Below are 21,780 nucleotides of genomic sequence, written 5' to 3' on the forward strand. Positions count from 1 at the left end.
GGGTTCCGGGACCGAGAGAGCAAACCGGGAACGCCGCGGTTTGCTCTCTCGGTCCCGGAGCCAGCCAGCAAACCGCGGGGAAGGAGACCTGCTTGCTCGGGGTTCCGGGACCGAGAGAGCAAACCGCGGCGAAGCTGGTTTCCTTTCCCGGTTTGCTCTCTCGGTCCCGGAACCCCGAGCAAGCAGGTCTCCTTCCCTGCGGTTTGCTGGCTGGCTCCGGGACCGAGAGAGCAAACCGCGGCGTTCCCGGTTTGCTCTCTCGGTCCCGGAACCCCGAGCAAGCAGGTCTCCTTCCCCGCGGTTTGCTGGCTGGCTCCGGGACCGAGAGAGCAAACCGCGGCGTTCCCGGTTTGCTCTCTCGGTCCCGGAACCCCGAGCAAGCAGGTCTCCTTCCCCGCGGTTTGCTGGCTGGCTCCGGGACCGAGAGAGCAAACCGCGGCGTTCCCGGTTTGCTCTCTCGGTCCCGGAACCCCGAGCAAGCAGGTCTCCTTCCCCGCGGTTTGCTGGCTGGCTCCGGGACCGAGAGAGCAAACCGGGAAAGGAAACCAGCTTGATTACCAGAGGCTTCCTCCTTCCACGGAGGTCAAGAAAAGCGCTGGTGAGTGTCTACATTGCATTACCAGCGCTGGATCACCAGCGCTGGATCCTCTACACCCGAGACAAAACGGGAGTACGGCCAGCGCTGCAAACAGGGAGTTGCAGCGCTGGTGATGCCCTGCAGATGTGGACACTCTCAAAGTTGCAGCGCTGTAACTCCCTCACCAGCGCTGCAACTTTCTGATGTAGACAAGCCCACAGGCTGCATGCACAGGCTTCATTCCTTGGCATCTCTGAGACCAAGAAGTGGGCCTGCAGTGAAGTGTAGTTTGTGTGAAGACCTGTCCTTCTAGGAATTGGACTGGAAATGAACTACCTTCAATCACACAGGCCACCAGATAGCCACTGGATGTTCATGAACTTCAAGCACTACTTCCCACTTGGCATTTCCCAGTCTGGCTTTGCAACAGCAGCATAATGAGACCCAAAGTGTTTGTAGGGAATGCAAGTTACATACCCATGAGAAAAAATAGCAGTGCCATCTAGAGGTAGCCTGTTGTAGCAACTGCAAGTGAGGTGGCATTTTGTCAGGATTTTGCATCTTTCACACCTATAAACAGATGTCAGACCAGCTTCCCCCCTCAAAATCGGTGGAGTCACACCAGGGATGAATTTGACCTGTTATGTTCTTCCAAATCTATCTTCCTCATACTGTTTTGGACACCTCTTTGCAAGAGTCTGTGGAGAGTCCAAACCACTCTCTAACCATCCTGTGTGCTGTTTAGTACCAGCTGGCTAGGAGGAATGCTCACATCCCTCTTACCCTCCCCACCCCCGCAACAGGAATTTGCCCTCTGGGCAGCAGCAATGTGTTTAATCATTCATAAGTCATCTGGGCTTGCTGTAAGGATGTACTTGCCCTGGGCAAACTGTCTGTCATTCTAGTTCCTGAACACTTTGAAGCCCCAACCAAACCACATGTTCTGGCTATATGCTAGAGATCCCTTGATATGTTCCTTTTACAGCAGCTGCTGCTGACATAAAAGCATTGCCCTGTAACAAGCAGCATGGACCATTTGCTGGCATTCCCCCTTTGGAATAGGTGTCTGCTCTCCTTGAGGCCACTGCTGATAGCTATAAGACCAGCTTTCCCATGCATAAATCTAAGTTTGGTAACTATGTACCCACCAGTTCAACTGCAGTCCTGACTCTGACCCTGTTTGAAATTCTTTGTCCTTTAAATATCAGCAGAATCCAGCTTCTTAGCATTAAGGGGGAGAGGTGGGCATAATTACTCTGTCATTAATATACTATGAATTTACGTGGACAGATGCTGAAGCATGATAACTTGCCTGCATTCTGAGGGTTGAACTGATGGCTAACTAAAATTGGGAAGGAATTTTTCCTTTTTCCCCAGAGCCATGTTGATGGGAGCACAGGAATTCCTATAAAGCAATGAATGTGTTAGGATGAGGTGGGTATTCTATGCACTCTCTTCCCTGCTTCTGCAAGGAAAGCCAGGCCTTGGCCTCCCTGTTATTAAAAAATACCAAAATACTTGGCTGATATCTTCCATTCAAAATGTTGACATTACTCGAGTGTGTTCAGGGAGGTTCCAGCATAGGCTCCCTCACTGCCCAGCCCCCCTCCTGTCTTAACTCAGCTTACCTCCTTCTCTAGCAGCAAAGATTAGGAGGTTTCATTCTTCCCCATCCATTCAACGTTATGAAGGCATCTTACCCAAAGTGAGGGCCAAAGAGCATCCAGCCAACTTTCAGCAGCACTGACAGGCTCTTCAGAGCTCTGTCAGATATCAAAGAAAGTAGCCATGATGCAGAAGCAGGGTGTGCATGGAAGCACCATCCCCAAACTTGATGCTGCTTGTGACCAGCTCTACCAGAGTGAGGTAGCCAGTACTCCTTTAAGTGTCACCAAATGCCATGAGCTGCTAGGGCAGTTTCCAAGCCCACAGCTTGATACTGACAGATAGGCCCTGATGGGGCTCTAGTCACTTGCTTCTGTTCAGGAGCTGTGTCAACATGTGAAGTAACACAGAACAACATACTATAGTTCTGTTTATTGTAATAGAGAAAAAAAACAGAATAAACCAAACACCACTTTCTGCCTAGAGACATCATTATTTTAATGTAAAAATGCATCCCCTGTGTCCAGGCATTGTTCAGCAGCACTGAGGGGAACCTCAGAAATACAAGATAGAAAACAGGAGTTGCGGCAAAGGGGTTCTGCTCTCTTCCAAGAGAAAAGGTTCAGTTTCCCTGCCCCTTTGTTAGTCAACTCACTGGAAGTGCTTTACTTACATACATTTACATATTTATTTCTCATTCTATCTTATATACCTATAAATAAGTGTTGGTGGGTGGAATGCTGGGTATAGGCATCTGCAATTTATACATAACCCATCTGAGGGAGTGGGCTACTAATAAGCCTACAGAGCATCGGGTGGGCTCACTACACAACCATGTTAATTGGTTGGGGCAGAGGGGGCTCACTTTCATGTAATTCGTTTATCAAGGAGCCCAGTGTCAGTGTTGAACTCAGGCCCCTTTCTGGGTCCCCCCCCACTCCCCCAACAATGGGACTGTCCCCAGTGCCTGCAAACAGAAGCTGCTGCTGAGTAAAATTTTATCCAGTAAAGTTTTTTTTTTTTTTTTTTTTTTTTAAGTAGCAGCACTATCTGTACTGGGATTAATGAGGTGGAGGGACGTCAGATTCCAAAATACATGAGGTGAATCTGTTCCCCTTCTCTCCTCTCCCAGAAAAGATGTAAAAGGACCTGAAGTTTGCTGGGCAGTCAAGTAAGATCCAGGCTCAAGCCTAGTTAGTGGGATACATTGCTAGGGTGTATGCTGGTCTCCGTTTATACAACAGGAGATGGGGAAGGACTGGCCAGGAAGACGTACAGAGTATAGGAAAGCAGAGGAATGCAAAGACCTGTTTGGTGCTGCTTGTGGAGGAGCTGGGAAAGAAAGGCTCTGAAAACCACTCACTTTAGAACAGTTTCTGCAGACTATGCATCTTCTGGGTTTTGGGAATGTTTGTGCTAACCAGGAGCGGTTTCTAACGGGATGTGCTCCCACTGCTTAGGTTCTACCGCACCTGGAGTCTAGATTCATCACAATGAAGGGCTGAGGAAGAGGACTGTTATGGTACAAGGAGAAGATGACACAATGAAACACATTCTGGATAGCACTGACAATTCCCCTGCACCTTGTGTAGTTATATACACTTTATCAGTCTGACTTGATAACACATTTTACACGCACTATGTATTTGTGTAAAGGGCTATACAACATGCACGGCAACAGCAAACAAACTAAAATCATCCTCTTTCTCCTAAACAGTGTGCACCACTTATAGTTGTTACTGAATAAGTGCAACAGAAATTGCTCTGCAAAGGATATCCTTTTGGAACTGTTATCAAGGGTAGAAGTCTAAAAGAGCAAGGACACAACTGTTTTAGGATCTTAGGAAGTGTCCTGTGCACCGGTATGATTAGAGGTTGAGGCAGGTCTGGACTAAGCTTGGAGCAGTACTTTGCACAAGACGACACTGGGCAAAGGGTTCTGCACATGCAAGATCCTCCTGTTGGCAGGATCTGGGCCAAGTACTCCCCATTACAGAGTATCAGCAACACTTGTGGCCATGGGGAAGTTCCCACTGTTGCATGACTATCCTTCCTGCATTGTCTCTCCTAAATACAGTTGCTGGAGAATCAATAGGAGGAATATATCTATACTTGAAGGAAAGCTAGCACAAAGTACCCCTTCTTTCCTTTCCCTAACCTCCTACTCACAAGATAGTTAAATGGAGAGGCCGCAGAAATCTTAAATCAGAGGAGGATGCTGTTCTGACCCAACCCTTTGCCTACTGGTCCGTCTTACTCACTTCCAATGACAGGCACGTGCATCCCTTGAAGTGTCTCTGGTGCCCCATGGAAAAGTGGAGAAATTCTATTTAGAGGCTGTTCTGCTTTTGTCTTGCTCATCCCTCTTCTTTAATTTGGGGAAATTTATATGGAAACCACATAGCAGCTCCTTCAATGCTGACCCGCTGTTTTCTTCACACATTTAATCAGACTCATCGTGACATCACACTCAATTGCCATGGAAAGGATTATGGTTTCACAGAAGGCTGGGACCTTAGTGCTTATGTTGTGACTGAAAACAGATGCTGCAGACTGTTTGCAAACCTTAGATTAATGTGCAGCTGCCATGCTGTTCTTTCCTCACTATGCATGCAACACTGGCTCAGCAGGGCAAAAACAGGCCCCATGCAAAGGCAGTCAGTCAGTTTCAAGGGGGTCTGCACAGGGGCCTGTGAGCTTGCTTGCTATGGGGAGAAGGAAAAGTTTCACTTCATTTTACTTTTACTTGACCCTTATTTTCCCCTGATTGAAAGGGATACTGATCTTTTGGAGATGTCCTGTCCTCCACCCCTTAATTCCTGGATCTAGCATTATGAGGCTAGTGGTGACACTCTGCTGCAGCTACCATCCAACTCATACCTAATGTCACTGAAGACTGTAACACTGAGAGGCTAGCAGGTTTTATTCAGCTAGGACACCTTTCCCCTGAATGTTCTGACTAGGCTATGTTAACTTCTCCACTTGAGCAAACAACACAACATTAATGGAATAGTGAGAAGGTTTTAATATTGGGGGACCCACTGCAGTATTACAAAACTCATTGTATCTTCCTGTTAGACTGCAGCAAATATCCCATAATATGGGCAGTGAAAAAGAAAAAAGATGCAAGTCTGGCAAGGGAATGCTAGGATTCTTAACCCAGTGCCTTCCCTTGGGTACCCCAAATTGAGTAATGGGCTCTCCAGTCTCCATAGAATGAATTCCCACATCTCCAGCAAGGGGGCTATTTAGAAAGCATCAGTTTTCACAGGCTTAACAAGTTAGAATAATGCTATTAGAAATTATGGCAATCTTTTTGGTAGCATTATCCTACATGCAACCTGATAAGTCATCTCCCTGGGAAATCTGAAAAAACAACTTGTTAGTTCCTTGGAGACAATGCTGATGTGAAATTATAAAATAGAAATCTGGTAGATTTGTGTGTTTAAAAAGGAAAAGCCTGGTGAGGCTGGGCACATCCATCCATTCGTGTTAGCTCTGTCCATTATGTCTGCGGAAGGTATTCCCACCAGGTGGCTGGATCTGGATGGAGTCCAGGAGAGGCCTCAAAGCTTGTCCGAAGGGTCTGAGGTGGCCAGGAAATTTAAGAAAAAAAAGGACATTTATAGATCTCAAAGTGGTCATGCTACATATATACAAAGATTTCTCATGCACCCTTGAAATACAGCCACCTCTGAAATAGAATGAGATGGCCTTTATAAAGGTCACTTCATAAAGTCCTGTTCTTCAGCGACTTACTTTATATGGTTTAATTTAACCAGTTAAATAAAACTTGCTACAGCAGCAACTTTAAATGTTTGTTCAAACTCTAGTTTTCATGAGCCAGTTCCTTGAATCCTAACATAAGGTAGTGTCAAGATAGCTGTACCCTATCTGATACTAACATTTAGTAATGTATCTAGTTACCTGAAGTGATCAGAATATGATTTTGCAAAGCAGTTTTCCATTAAGTGTCAAACATCATTAAATAGTGGAGTAGTAGCTATCCAACTGAAACTCCTAAGAGAAAGTTAGGGAGGCAGAATGTCAAATTTGAGCTAAATTCAAACTTGGCCAGAAACATAGTGTCTATCGTCAGTAACCTTGGAAAAAGGGCCATGGGATCTCTAATGGTCACAAGTGTCCAAACCTTAGTTTAGTATCTCATCTGAAAGATGGCATCTCTGGCAGCAGAACCACCACTAGCACTTCTATGCAACTCTGGATCAGTATTCACTGAATAATTCCTACTGAGTCCTGCAGTATCTGAGTTTTCCTTGAAGGTTGCCTATTCAAGTATACACTAGCTCTGAAAATATTTCTACCAACTGACCTTGCGTGTCATAGTCCGGTAGAATGCTGTTTGTGGTAAGAGGAGAACTGGATGGTACAGCTCTCCTTACTGACTCAACGGAAAGTGCATACCAAAGGAGGTTGAGCTAGCCTCTGAGGCAGTGAGATCTACAAATCTCAGTTGTGATGAGAAGGGATGTTATAGAACTTTCACCTATTTCCTCCCTTCTGCATCCTCTCCTCCCATCCAGCCCCTGCTTTTAAGCATCTCAAAAGCAACTTCAAAGCTTTACCTCCATAGGGCAACCTGGCAAGCCTCAACACAGTGATGGCCCTCTGGGGCAGGAAAGGTGACTCATTAGCGATGCCCACACCCTGCCCTGAGATGAAGACATTGCTTATTTTAATTTCAAAGAGGTACTAGTATCCTTAGCCACTGGTCTTTATACAGCTCTCTGACCTCTTATATACATCTTGTCACGTGATTAAAAAAAAGCCATAGGGAGGCAGTTATTTTACATTCATTGATGATAGAAGAAAAGAATCTTCCACCCCTCCCTCATCATGACAGGGCCAGTCATGGTGTGGAGACTGTCATTGCATATAAAGGCCCAAATAAATGAAGTGGCAACCTCTTCCTGATCTCATGAGGTACAGCAGGTACCAGTCCCCATCTAGGGCTTAACAGATGTGGCAGCAAACATCCAGACATCAGCATGAAGCAACATAATACAGATAGAAACAGAGAAGATTGTACTCACGTGGAAAGGACTTCGGACGGAAGGTCAGTGATGTAGGAAGGGATTTTTCTTCCTGTGAGGAACTGCGCCACTTCGTTACTAAAGGTGTTGCAGTTATGTTCAAAGAGGTTATAAGACTCTCCTCTGTGCCCAAGAGAGGAGTTCAAGCAGAGAAGAGAGAGTCAGCAATAAATACCATAAGAAAAGGAACTCAAACCAATAATCAATTACATCAGCATCATTCATCCTAAAGGACCCTAACCTGATTTAGACAACACACACAAATCCGCTCTCTCTCCAAAACTCAGCTGTGTTGGGGGTGGAACGTGGCAGCCATTCTGCATTACTGACACTACACAACAGCCTTCTGGAGGAGAAATGAGTACCAACTTCTTCACTTGAAATTACAGAAAAAATAGTAGATGCAAGTAATTACTGAGGCTGGAATTTCACTGGGACACTAAGTATTATTGTTAATTTGCTTTTGTGAGAAGTGCCCTTGGTTTTCTAATGAACACAGGAAATCAGAATCTTGGTTTTACATATCATCTGAAAGACGGGACAGTGTTTCAATACTGGCTCTCATGGTAAAGTGCCCCTATTGAACGAACACTATTTCCTCCATCATGTAGGTCTTCCAAAAAGGTCTCTCATCAGATACGTACCAGGCAAAACCCTGTTTTCTGTCAGTATTCAATGTGGGCTCAAGATCCAGTGTTGCGGGCATCCTGACAGAATTCTTTTCCAGTCTTGATCAAGACCTGGGTCTACCCAAGTGTTACATAGCTTGCAGTTGATCATGTGCCAGTTTAGCCCCATTATTACTTATTATCTGGTTAGTACTAAACAGCATACTAGGGGCAGATGAAGCTTTGTGTTAGTGAGACAGGCCCTGGGGCCCCCACCCCAATTTTCTTATTTTTGGCAAAGAAATGTTAAAAATCAAATAAAAGCTATAACTCACCGGAACATGGATTCTCCCAGTGAGGACAAGTATTCCAGGAAAATTTCTTCTGTAACTTCCGTGCTCCCCAGGTCTACAACTGAGTCAGGGGGCCCAAGCAACGTCCCTCCCTGTGAAATGCACAAGCAAAAGAAGATGCTAAATGGACAGAATGGATTCTGATGGAGCACTCCAATGGGTGGGGATTCCTGTAGTCCAGAATGCTGCTGACATAAACAAACTATCATGGTTTGCCCAGGAGCAGGGAAAGGGGCTTACAGTATCAGATTCAGAGCAAACTATTCTGTCCTCAGCTCTTCCCAGTTAGAGAATGAGAGGAACAAGACACTTCATGTGGCTTATTTTGCAACTTGCTGCTGTGTTCTCCATGCTGTTCCAGAACTGTGTGGCAGACCTGTGTTTTAAAGTGCTTTCAGAGGGTGAACTTTGGGCCAAATGTAGAGGATATCAAGGTAGTCAATGTGTGTGCATTTTAAATACTGTGAATCACCAATGTCAAACTATAAAATTCGTCCATTTAGTGCCAACCGAGGCAGCCAAGGGGTGGCTGAGCTGCAGGAGCTTCTTTCTTTTCAGAATGCTGAGCACAGGAAGCCCCATAGTTTGTTTTGAACTCTGGCTGATGTAAACCTTAACTTGTGGTTGGGACCAAACCTGTTGTGCAGGGTCCCTTTTCCCCAGCTGACCAGCCATCCTGACCCTTAGCACCTCACCTGGCTGAATCTTGCAATCTCTTAAGACTAAATACACTTATATACTTTTCCTAAAGGGCAAACACAGGACACTCCTGATTAGAGAAATTAATTATCATCAAGAAACCAATATGGAAAGAGAAAAGAGTAGAACTAGGAAAAAGTCCCAAGATAGCAGAACTTACAGGTGCACAGCTGGAAATCCCATCACTGCCATAGAAGAACTCATCCTTATGGACAATTATGGAGGTGTGCCTGTTGAGGGAGAGCAAGGAGACATGAAAGGGAAGCCATATGAAAGAGGAGGAGGAAATGTTTAAGCCAGCATATAAACCACTCATATGAGTGGATGAAAGACAGGCAACATGTACTACAGTTCTAAAGATATTATTGAGGCAAATAACTTAAAGTCAAGAAAAGATTGAGACCTTTCTATGAGTAGGAATGTCGTCTGCTAGGACACTAACCAAAAGAAAAATGGTCATACTGGTTATCAAGCCTCATGCTACACTGCAGGTGGGAGCGAATGGCTCAGCCAGGATCACCATGATACGTAAGACACAGGAAAAGGTGGGAGAACCACTCCCAACAGCTTTCCTTTTCCAGCCATATGCACTGAAGGACAAAACTTCTCTCATGGGCAGTTAGAAACCTGGGAAAGTTTGGGGCATGAATTCACCATATGGACAATGGCTGGATGACTGGGACTGGAAAAGAGTTGAACAGTGAGTGGGATAGTTGGATGAGGGAGGACAGGGTAGTTGACTGGTGAGGGAGGATGGAAGACATTGGCCAAAGGGCCCGTAATCCTGGATGGAGACTTTGGTGAGTTGGGCATGATGGTGCTTTATCTATTGGAGAACATATTTTTCTAACAAAATGTACATATAGCTACTAAGTAACCATATGGTGTTATTTTTATAACCTTTGTCTGCAATTCTCCTATTTTCACCTGCTCTTGGTGCTCTCATGTTAAGTCATGTCTACAATCAGAAGCTAAGTTGTTTGGGATAGAGACGGTATCCTGTGTTTGAAAAATGACCAGTACATTTTCGATGCTACTGCAATAAAATATGTAATAATAAATTATTGTTGGTATTGAGGTCCATTGACAAGAACTGAAAGGAGATTTGCACAGTGCCTAATTCAATGCTATCAATCTTCCTTCTAGTAACTCTAAGACCACTCAGAAAGTACTTCAATCTCTGTTCAGTACCAATGTGTTCCTTTAGATCTAAAATATTTATAATGTCATACTGGAAATGCTACCCAATGTCTAACACACATTTATGCAAGTTAAATCTAGTCACTTACCAGATCCCATCCAGCTGTTTCCCTGTATGTAGAGAGAAGGAGAGAGTCATCGGCAACTTCCTTTACACAGTTCAGTCTACTTGCTGTCACTCACCTATGCATCTCTCACCTATTACCACATCTTGCCTTAACCCCAAGCTGCAAACTTAATGCCAAAGGTGTATCTTTCTAAAGCAGTGGTTCTCAACACAGCGTACATGTACCCCTGCGGATACACACAGGTCTTCCAGGGGGTACATCAACTCATCTAGACGTTTGCCTAATTTTATAACAGGCTACATAAAAAGCACTAGCAAAGTCAGTAAAAGTAAAATTTCATACAGACAATGACTTGTTTATACTGCTCTATATACTATACACGGAAATGTAAGTACAATATTTATATTTCAATTGATTTATTTTATAATGTGGTAAAAATGGGAAAGTAAACACTTTCAGTAATAGTGTGGCTGTGACACTTTTATGTTTGATTTTGTAAGCAAGTAGTTTAAGTGAGGTGAAACTTATGGGTACGCAAGACAAATCAGACTTCTGAAAGGGGTACAGTAGTCTGGAAAGGTTGAGAGCCATTGTTCTAAAGCAGGGATTGGCAACCTCTGGCACATGGCCCACCAGAGTAAGTCCCCTGGCGGGCCGGGGCTAGTTTGTTTACCTGCCGCACCCACAGGTTTGGCCGACTGCAGCTCCCACTGGCCACAATTCCCCATTTCAGGCCAAAGGGGGCTGCGGGATGCGGCTGCCAGCACATGCCTCATCCTGCACCACTTCCCGCAGCCCCTATTGGCCTGAAACGGGGAACCGCGGCCAGTGGGAACTGCGATCAGCCGAACCTGCAGATGCGGCAGGTAAACAAACCAGCCCAGCCCGCCAGGAGGCTTATCCTGGCAGGCCGCATGCCAAAGGTTGCCACGCTATCTGCACTGGTGACTTAATTTCTCTGTTTACTTGCATAAGGAATTGGTAGTGCTAGACTTCTCTGCCAACATACATCATCCTAACCCTGAATGGACCCACTTCTAGGGGAAAGAAGAGAGCACCATTTCAGTGGCCCAGTCAGTGCTTGGCCTCTAAGTTTAACAACAAAGATGCTCAGTCAGTACCAGGTATACTACTAATACCAATTTTACATAGTCCATTATACAGCCATCATATAATAATGAATTTCCTTTTCAGTCACTACTGATAAACAGCCAGATTGGAACTGGTGACCTAGAAGTGACAGCTCTGTAGCTCATTCTCAGTATCTCTTCTTAAAAATAAAGTATGGGACTGAAATTTAAATAGGCTTTAAAATTATAACCTACCAAATCTGTTGTTTTTAATCTACCACCTTATCCATTTTGTGACTTCAGCCAGCAGCAACAGTTAAAGACTTGTTGCAAAGATCACTGAATTCAAAAGATGAAACGAAAAAAGCCACTTTGGTTTCAGCTTATTTAGAAACATGGAAATCTGCCTTATGACACTAAACTAATTAGAAAGTGACTAAAAAAACAATACATGGAAATTGACTTGAATCTGTGTAAGAGAATTGGAGAATGGACAATGGAGAATTATACATACAGTGTCTATTCTCATGTGTTTGTACATCACCTAACATAATTGGACCCCTATATGCAGTATTAGAATAAAAATAATAATTTATTTGAAAGAGAACCCAATAGTGTCTCCCTTGCAAAGATAACCTGTAGGGCTTTTTAAAAACAGGATTAGGGCAGATTAAAAAGTTTCAAATATTTACATCTTGAAACTAAATGTGAAAATAGCTTCCTTCATTAATGATGTCAAGAATATAGTTCAGAATTCAGTGTTTTCTCTGGCAACAGGTGATGACTCTGTCTAAGCAGTACAGATAAAATAAACTTCAGATGCTAGTTTATAGAGACAGAATCCTGGCAGCAGATTGGAGAGGAAGGAACTAGTTTTCTAAAATTTGATTTTCTATGGTAATTCTCTCTAAAAATATATTCTATTAAACAGGGAGGATGTCAAGATAAATTGTTTTAAAGCATTCCTTTACGTGTGCGAACGCCTAAGATTCCTAAATTGGAAATGTTTTTAAAATCAAGGTCTCTTCACTATTTCTGCTGTTAGTTTTTGTACTTCATTCATCCTAGACAGTGAAGCTCTACTGGACAGTTCCACTTACTGATTATAATTTGTTAGTAAAGAGAAGTTGTTCTTGGATTCCCAATACTGTAGGGGAATATCAACATAAGATCAAGACATTTTAAGTTGCTTTTTACAAAATTTACTAAAATTTAGGACTAAGGTATTTGATAGCCTTTAGGCCTTGATTCATCAAGATACTTAAGCATATACTTATCTTTAAGCATGCAAGTAGTCCCATTAATCACATATTTATATACTTTGCTGAATCAGAGCATAAGAGATTTGGGAGCCTACATAGGGTGTTGGGTTTTTTTTGTTACTTTAATTTTTTTAAAAGATTTCTGTTTCAAATAGTTATCTTGCCAACCTAAACACTATATATGGGAGCAAGAAAATAGGTTAAAGCTCATGAGAAACAATTCAAATTCCCACAATTAATTGGGGGGCAGTGGAAGAATTACTAGACTTTATTTACTTGTTCTGTGACTAAGTTAGGAGACAGCTTCATAGTTAGGATACAAGGTCACTTTTAGACTAGAAACTGAGCCTGTATAATTTTAGAATCCAATCAAACCAGATTACTTCCATGCCTGGGTTTATCCAGAAGGCCACACAGTGGGAAGATTAGATGGCTGTGAACATCCATCTTGTTGGCACAGTTAATTTATTAATCTAGAGAGTTAGGGGATGGAGTGTATGCATGCGCAGGTTTTTAATCCCAAATAAAAGTGCAGTTTGTAGATGGACCGGGATTAATCAAATCCAAGAACAGTGTATTAGTGATGCATGAAGAGATTATATAAGGAGACAGCTATTACTCAGGATACCAAATACTCTGACTGGGATGCAAAACTGGTGCCTGCACTGGCACAAAAGTGAGAGCAACACCTGTTCCCTCAGCAGGGTAGCAGGGAAATAAGGTGCTATTAAATTTAGCATTTTTAGTCGCTTAGGATGCCACCTCATTTCTGAAAGAATATTGCCTTACTTTGTTGGCACTGTGCTGCAGTTTCACTGAGTCTGCATCTGAGTCTCATTCCCAGAGGTGGCTGGGAGTGTGCAGAGATAGGGTGTATGGTGGAAGGGTAGAGTATTTCATTGTCAACCAATTCTCTTTAGCAGATGCTTTGGGGCAAAGCTGATTCAGTCTTGCTCCGGAACCATCCTGTTCTCTCATTTAAATCATGAGGCGCTGGATGGGGGATAGAAGGAAAAAGGCAGGCGATAATTCAAGTAACGGTTATCACCTGCTCACAGAGTCTTTATGGGCTAGTGGGGTGGGAAGGATGGTAGTGCTGGTTGAATATTCCATCTAACAAATATATTCCTAATTGATTGATTCGCACAGTGCTGCATACATTAATCCTCACCATGAATCTCTCTTAATATTAGGGTAGCTTGTCCACAATCAGCTTCCAGTTCTCGTTTGCCCCCACCCCCTCCTGGAAGAATAAGACCAAACATGCTAAGAATGGAACTTCCACTGCTTTCCCATTGGTGAATACACCTCTACTCTGATATAACACAACCCGATATAACAAATTTGGATATAAAGCAGTGCTTGGGGGGGCAGGGCTGCGCACTCCGGTGGATCAAAGCAAGTTCAACATAACGCAGTTTCACATATAACGCGGTAAGATTTTTTGGCTCCCAAGAACAGAATTATATTGAGGTAGAGGTATATTTATTATTTTACTGTTTTAAAGCTAGTTTAGCTGGACATGCTAAAGTAGTTAAAGCACATCCCAAAGGCTGAAAGGTAGAGCAAGTTAGATAAATGCCATTACAGTTTTGGATTACACATATGACATCACAGATAAGGAAGGTGATAGTCCCTAGATGCAGTAGAGACTACAGTATTCAGTAGTGCCTACCTCAATAATCAGAAAGATGTCTGGTAGATTGGAAGGAAATTCACGGAAGAGTAACACCAGAAAATGGATTAGGAGGATGGAAGGAAAACTATATGTGGCCAAAGGACATGATCAAGTCACTATAACAACTGTTTCGACAATGCTATCGAAATCTAGAATTGTCCAAGTTCAGCATTCAGCTGTGGTGATGATCATTGTGAAGTTACCTTATAGAACTTTCTACAAGTATTTGAGGGAGAGGACTGATCCTTGAGTTTCGTACTGACACATTTTAACACAACACCCATTACTACTTCAGGATTCCTCTAGCCTATCTGAAATTGGCAGGCAATTATGCCTTTGCTGAAGTGGGTCCTATGATGTGGAAACTGCTTCCCTTTGATACACATCTCATTTCATTCTCCCCTCCTCTAAAACACCTTAAGACTCTTTTGGTCCTATAATTTGTCACCTTCCTTTCCAATCTTTATTTTAAATGCATTTGTATTTTAAGAAGGTGGCATTATGAGGAATTATCACACTAAAGAAAGAGTCACATTGTTAGAGCTAAACTGAGTAAAGCAAAGATGATGATACTGTAAGGAGTAATCCTAGATTGGCTAGGGATGATGAGGGTTTAGAACTAAATAATCTAATACATTATTTCCCTGTCTAATTTTTGTATTCCATGAAGCTCAAGAGTCCCACATCTGAACTGCTCTCAGCTCCAAAAGGAACAAGCTATTGGCTGCATGAGATCCTCATATAAAGCCAATCTATGGAGTAATGCCAAACTGCTTTTGAGGCCACTTAAAAGGGAATGAGATGTATTTGGGGAAAGAAGGTACTTTTCCCATCTACCTACGTTGGGGAGATCTGTGGAAAACCACTGAAGTCAGATATGGCAATGGAGAGCCCACACTAGAGATTTACTGTCACATAAAGAATAAAAACCAAGATCTATCTTTGGGACAATCCAATCACCAAATTCGTATGATCCCAAATATTCTGAAGTTTGCCTTGTCACTGTGACAAAGCAAGCCTAGTGGTCATTATTCCAGGAACTCATGACAAGTTGCCCAATCTCAGCTGGTTATTAACCATCACTAGCAATCAGTATTTCCCACACAACTGTGGACTCTGATCCAATTTGTAATTTTCTCTTTTTTTCTGCAGACTCCTATAAACTGTTTTTCAAGTACATTATTTTGCAATTATTGGATATTGTAAAAATCATAGCATACTTATTATCATTCAGAAAAAAAGTAAATAAAGAATAAGTGCTAAATGTATCATTCAGGAACTCATAAAGCAGCAAAATACTAAGACTGGAATCTTATGTCATACCAGAACTAGAATGCTTTGGTTTGGTCTGCATATGAATTTGCATTGTAATAACAAAAGATGTGAATGAACATTAGTTTAGTTTTCAGTACAAACCTGTGGATGGACCCTTATTCCAGAAGAAGCATGGCTAAAGCTGATTTAGTTAAACTTTCTCACATTTAGTTAAATAATTGCAAATGTGTGTGTAAACCAGGCTTTAGAGTCATAGTGATATTTCCCCTCCAGCCCAAAATAAAATTTAGTCACTAAAACTATTACAAGAGAAAGTTACACCCTTGCCAGTACAATGGAAAAGAGCCTGAAGGGAAAAATAAGTATGTGTGATTATTTTGAAATTATCCAGCAGGGGGTGGGATAGCGGAATGCACACCTCTCAAAGCTGCTAATTCTGTCTATCTGTCATACACGGAATTAATCACTTTGGGTCTCAACAGGAATATTTTCTTCTCAAAGTCACAAACTCACTGTTAGCATATATGGGCCTTTATGCTGAGTATAATTCAGGCTTTCATTTTTATTTTTAAAAAGCCACAGGAAAGCACAACATCTTTCTCTCAGGACAGGCAGATGAAGTTACTGCCAGCAGTTCACAGTCCATAGGGCCATCTACTCAGGTACTGAGATGGCTGGGAAGGCTGATACATACTGTTAGTCTGACATGGGGCAGACAGGTACAGGTCTTCCTCTTCCTACAAGGCCACTTCACACTTCAGAAACCATACACAAGAGACACAATTCCTCAAAGTCATCAAACTTTTGATCAGTCAGTTGACAAAGGACAAGTTCTTGGAAAGAGAGTTGACAGTGATATGCATAAACTACAGTAGCCAGATTGGTAGGATACATGGCCTAGTATCCACCACAGACAGTCGGGGGTGTATGGCCTTATCACGAGTCACAGTACAGCATCAACCTATTAGAGATGAGTGACATTGCAATGAGTGAAAAGCTTTGTCCTCATTCAGTCTCTCTCATAAGGAAAATCATTATGGTCAAGAACCAGTTTTCCACTCATACCCAGGGAAGACTGAAATGATCTCCCATAGCCCCATTAAAAAAAAACCAACATTTTCAGACAAAGGAATAAAACACAATCCCCCTTCATACAGAGCTATGACACCTGACAGATCTTGTCCAGCTGTATTGTATAGGGTCCTAAAATAGATTGCTACCAGGATAGAAAGTCAATATACTTCAAAGTTCTGTCTCATGGTCAACAAGTATTTTTGCAAGCTCAAAGTACATGGAAATTTCAGAAAGGAAACTACTAAAGACAGCATCAGTTCCATAATCCCAGCCAATGTTCTGTTCCTTCCTGGTACCAGATACCCACCCTGTACATCTTTTCAAACCCTTCCAGGAAATGCTTTCTGGCCCTCAAAAAAATTTGTCTAATTACCAGTGCCTAAAACAGAGAAATTTCTTAGTGGAGAGCTCAAGTAACAGATCTACCATTTGGCATATTCCACAAGGACAAAGTAATCCGCATAACAGTCAATCTTAAAACTGAAGATAAAATATGTGTGGAAATACCAAAATGTAAGAAATAATTACTTTTACTAATGCCCCTCAGTCCACCATACCCAGAAGAAAACAGTGATGGTACATCTTGGGTGTCAGCAAGGTGGTTACAAGCTATCTGATCCAAGACAAAATCTTTCCAAAAGTTTGACCTCACTCATCAGCCAAGTTATGATTAAATCTGCCATATTAAAGTTGGTAATAGAGCATTTCAAACTATTAGCAAAGGGCCTGCACCTCCCTTACTCATAAAGTTCACCCATTGAGATCCTGGAAGGAAAGATCTAATATCTCTTGTGAGTGAGTGGTAATAAATTCATACACTTCCAGGAATTGCTCTTTAGATGCACAAGTGTCACATAGTGTAGCATTTGACACTGGATCGTTGCCCATGGTAGCATTCAGTACTACCACAGATCTTTATAAACTGCTTGAAACAGGTATCTATTTTAGCATATTCCAAAACAGGATCAGTCCCACCCTAATGTGATTTTATCACCAGTGTTGCACTCATCTGTGAACCGTACTGTACCGTGTAAAACGGAAAAGTGTATCCATGCTGCCTTGAAAAATCTCTTTTCTCAGATAAAGGGCCACAGCTCCACTTCACCACGGCACAGTCACTGCGAAGGAGCCCTTGTGCCCTCGGGACGCAGGGTGTGTTTGCTGGGGGGCTCTGCAGTTGCCAGCACGCTGGCGGGACACAGGTTACTTTGCACCCTGGGAAGCCGCCCCAGCGTCCGACTCCCAGGAGTGACCTGCCTCCAGGGCAGCAAAGGGGGGAGACCGCCGGGGGCAGGATCCGGCACAAGGGCCCGGCCTAGCGCTCCCCCCATCCCACGGCCTCGCAGGCCCCGCCCCGTCCCAACCCTCCTCACCCCACCGACCCTGCCCCGGGCCAGCCCCCGGCCTTACCCAGCATGAGGGGGCTGAGGCGCCGGGCCATGCCCTTGGACAGGTCGTAGACGTAGAGCTTCACCGCGTGCAGGGTGGGCGGCGGCTCCATGGGGGGACGGGGTCCCGGGGGCGGGGGAGAAAGGCCCTGAGAGGGACTAGGAGGCTCTTTGCCTGGGGGACGGCGGGCTGGCGAGCGAGTGGAGGGAGAGCCCGGGCCGGCCCCGCTACTTCTGGGTCCACAGCAGCGGCGGCGGCACCAACTGTGAGGTGACAGAGGGGGCGGAATGGGGAATGCTCCCTCTGCGCATGCGCCACAGCCATAGCCCGGCCGCGCGGCTTGTCACTGCACCGCTCTGGAACCCGGCGCCGCTGCTGAAGCGGAGCTAACTACGGCGGGGTAGGGCTAGGCCGTTAGGATGCGTGGCTTTTGCTGGTGGGAGGGGTTATTTCATGAGGAGGGGGTACATGAGGTAAGCGAGAACTCCATCTTGTGGGCGGCGTTAAGGATGGGCCCCGCTATTGGCTGGAACGCGGTGATGCCCTGTGGCTCTTTCTGGGCAATAAGTGGGCGGGGCTGTAACCTGGAGCTGAGTTGCTGGTTCGAGAGAGGCGGTAGAATGTAAGGGGCGTGGCTTCCTCACAAGCAATTGCGTGGGGGCGTGGTTTCACCGGGCCACACCCACTTTCGCAGGATTGGGTGGGATTGGTTCCGGGGTGGGGTTTCCGGTTTCGGTGAGTTGCTGCGGGCTCAGGTAATGGCGGGAGTCGCTTCTCCGTGGAGAGCCGAGCTGCCTTAGGGACTGTTGGGGCCCCGCCTCGTTCTCTACCGATCTCCCCACTTAGGGGGCTGTCGGCCCTCCACCCAGTGCCCATGAATTCCCCCTTTCTCACCCCCTCCCCTCCCCCGGCCTCCCATTGGCAGGGCGGCGCTGAGCTGTGGCTGGCCGCAGATGTTCCCGCCGCCTCTCTCCCCACATCCCCGGGGGGGTGTCCTGTCCGGCCTCCTGCTGCCGCTGCAGGGACCCGCCGTGCCCTTGCCCGAGATCAGAGGGCGGGTGGCGGCTGATGGGCAGCTCAGGGCTCGCGACTTGCTCCGTTGCGGCGGCCCATGTCAGGGCGCGAGACGCTCGCGGCGGGCTGGAAACCAGCGCAAGGGGGCCTGTCCCGTTCGCTTGCACTGGCACGAGGCCAAGGGGGGCGGGGAGCAGCAATTCCAGCCAGGCCGTTATCCCGCCAGCGCTGCTTCGCGCGCCCCCCCCTGCTGGCTGCTGGGACGTGGGGCGCGTGGCCCAGCTCCCCTCCCCCTCACGGCCCGGGATTCTCCAACCGCTCCTGGCGTGGACAGCGGCTCTGGGAGCCCGCGCACAGCCTGCAGGCCGAGTCCCGCTCAGCCCGCTGTTGGCTTGGCCATCGCTTGCGTGGCAGTAACGTTTGGGGGCGTCTCTCTGGTGGGTTAGGCTGTGGCTGCGCTGCTGGGGCGTAGGCGCTTCCCACATAAGGTGACCAGACAGCAAGTGTGAAATATTGGGCTGGGGGTCAGGGGCAATAGGTGCCTATACAAGACAAAGCCCCAAATAGCGGGACATCTGGTCACCCTGTTCCACACTCCAAAATTAAGTCGACACAAGTTAAGTCACGGTATAGCCACTGCAGTCATTACTCCGGGGGTTCGTGTCTGTGCTACGCCACCTCTGTTGGTGGTGCGCTTCCACTGACTTCACCGTGTGGGGCGCTGTGAGCCCCACACGGGCCTGACACCCATGTCTACGCTGTCACCGTAACTATATCGACAGCGCTATGCTTGTCGCAAAGTTATTAGGTTGGTGTAATGGGTGAGTTACATTGATGGGAGCAGTGTTGTTGTGTAGACAGTTAGGTTGACGTAAGCTGCCTAAGTCTGTAGTGTAGCTGAAACCTTAGCTATATCTGCACTGGGGGTTAGGCCTCCCTAACTATCGTGCTTGGGGCATTACATTTTCCCCAGCAATGTAGCTAGGTTGATCTAATTTGTAAGTTGGACCAGACTTTAGCAACTGAAAAAAAGTGCCCAAACCATGTGACCAGTTATTTGGAGGGTCTTCAGACTGAAGGTCAGTTCAAACACCTGCCTCATCTGCTCTTTTTAGTAAACAGTGGCAGCCATGTCAGAGTGGATGTCTTACTACAAAAATGAGGAGGATGAGGAAGAGGAAGAATATCCTGAAGAAGTTGAAACTGGTGGTAAGAAGTTGACCTTTAACCAAAAAGTGTTCTGTGAATGTGATCCAGAGTGCCTGCTTTCTTCCCCTTAGCATGGGATCCTCTGCTCCAGACATATTTCTGAAGATCTCCTCAGGTTCTTTTATTTTTGTTCTTTCAAGCCTCTGTATTGTAAATAATCTCCTGTGAATGCATTTTGGCTACTCAAGCCACTCCCTACATTTGCTTATATTACAAAGCACAAATAACATGGGTGGGTGCATTAAGTGGGGGGAAAAAAAAGATACAGCCAATTATAAAACTATACTACTTTTATTTTTTTTTCCCCAGGGGAATATAAATATGCAGGTCGAGACAGCCTGATTTTTTTAGTTGATTCTTCCAAGGCCATGTTTGAATATTATGATGATGATGAGTGGACTCCTTTTGATATGACAATTCAGGTAAGATCATGTGTTAGAGATTAATAATAACCTATCTTGTACACTAAAAGATCTCAACATGCTTCACAAGTTGCCTATATACAGATTTCTTATCCACTATAATATAGCTAATGTAGGTAGTTGACTGCCTTATCTAATTATGTATTTCTCCTTGCCATGATATCAGAGCACTATATCTCTGGTGTGAAAATCAGAAATCATTCTGCAGCAGCGGTTGTGGACTGGAGAGGTCTGATCTGTAGTAGCGAAGTAAAACGTTAACCGGTTAACTGGTAATCATTAGTCTTAGCCCCAACTGGGGCAGCCCTTTAATCACTTAACCATTAAAAAAATTAAAAAATATTTAGTTTAAACGGTTAACTTTTTAAACGATATTTGCATCCCTAATCTGTAGTCAAACCCAGAAATTTTGGTGGTGATTGTTGTCAGTAGCTACCGGTGTGGTGCTCTGCTCTTGTTCGATGATGGTAACAGTCGGCTGCCTGCATGTTCCCTCTGTGCGCTGTCCCAGTTCTGCACAGATAGCTGACACAGCAAACCCCAAGAGAACCCCCGAAGACCACAGACTCTAGTAAGGTATGAAGGAACTTGAGCCAGGTTTATTATCAAACGAAGCACAGTAATAATTTCCCATAGACTTTACAATACATACTACGAATTTGTGCCCCCTGTCAATGAACCGGCTCAGTCAGTGATGGGACTTTCCGCTGCCCCGTAGGTCAGACGAAGATGTGCACTCCGAGACCTACTTTTATACAATTATAGGACAGACTACTTGTCCCCACTGATGTATTGAAGTACAGCCCCTTGGCTCATTAAGGTGCTGTCTCCTCCTTTGATCATGTTGTTTCAAACAGATCTATCCATCATGCTGTCCTTTTGACCCTGTCTTTAAGAGGCACCAGCCTGTTCCTCGTTATCTCTGTGGAGTGTTCTGGTGCCAAGATGGCACAAGTTCCTCTTATTAGCTCTTATGTGTGGATGCACCTGCTTCTAGCAACCCTCTTCTCGCCAACTTCTATGAGTGGGGCCTGCCTCTGGCTCACAGCCCAGCTCTTGTTTAGCAATGCCTGGAAGTACTTTGGTTCAGGCTTCAGGCCTCAGACTGGACCTCTGACACAAGAGTTTGTTTCAGGGCCTCATCTTACTACAAATGTGTTTTCAAAATGAGGAATACATTTGTATTATAGAGTAGTATCTCTGGGAAGTGTTTCTCTTATCTT

At 44.8% G+C, this 21,780-nt stretch overlaps 2 protein-coding genes across 6 annotated transcripts in view; one reads left to right on the top strand and one right to left on the bottom strand.

Moving 5' to 3' along the window:
- Positions 1 to 21,780, top strand: part of XRCC6 (X-ray repair cross complementing 6) — a 58,957-nt gene that overhangs the window by 14,679 nt on the left and 22,498 nt on the right. The window contains exons 1-3 of one of the 5 annotated variants that reach the window (XM_030547537.1): positions 17,987 to 18,007; positions 20,042 to 20,135; positions 20,445 to 20,557. In XM_030547537.1, coding sequence (XP_030403397.1) covers positions 20,057 to 20,135; positions 20,445 to 20,557 — 192 coding nt within the window. In that variant the 5' untranslated portion in view covers positions 17,987 to 18,007; positions 20,042 to 20,056. Of the gene's footprint in view, positions 1 to 17,986; positions 18,008 to 18,612; positions 18,668 to 19,195; positions 19,364 to 19,392; positions 19,415 to 20,041; positions 20,136 to 20,444; positions 20,558 to 21,780 lie in introns of those variants that run through there. The other 4 variants (XM_030547500.1, XM_030547511.1, XM_030547519.1 and 1 more) reach the window with 4 other exon arrangements.
- On the bottom strand, positions 2,596 to 18,312 carry DESI1 (desumoylating isopeptidase 1). Its single transcript, XM_030547550.1, is given in 7 exon segments — positions 2,596 to 5,768; positions 7,237 to 7,359; positions 8,180 to 8,289; positions 9,057 to 9,126; positions 10,186 to 10,207; positions 17,934 to 18,129; positions 18,132 to 18,312. Coding segments are annotated over 7 exon segments (720 nt in total). The 5' UTR covers positions 18,237 to 18,312; the 3' UTR covers positions 2,596 to 5,674.

The sequence above is a fragment of the Gopherus evgoodei genome, chromosome 1 (assembly GCF_007399415.2).
Source record: "Gopherus evgoodei ecotype Sinaloan lineage chromosome 1, rGopEvg1_v1.p, whole genome shotgun sequence".
Classification (NCBI taxonomy): domain Eukaryota; kingdom Metazoa; phylum Chordata; order Testudines; family Testudinidae; genus Gopherus; species Gopherus evgoodei.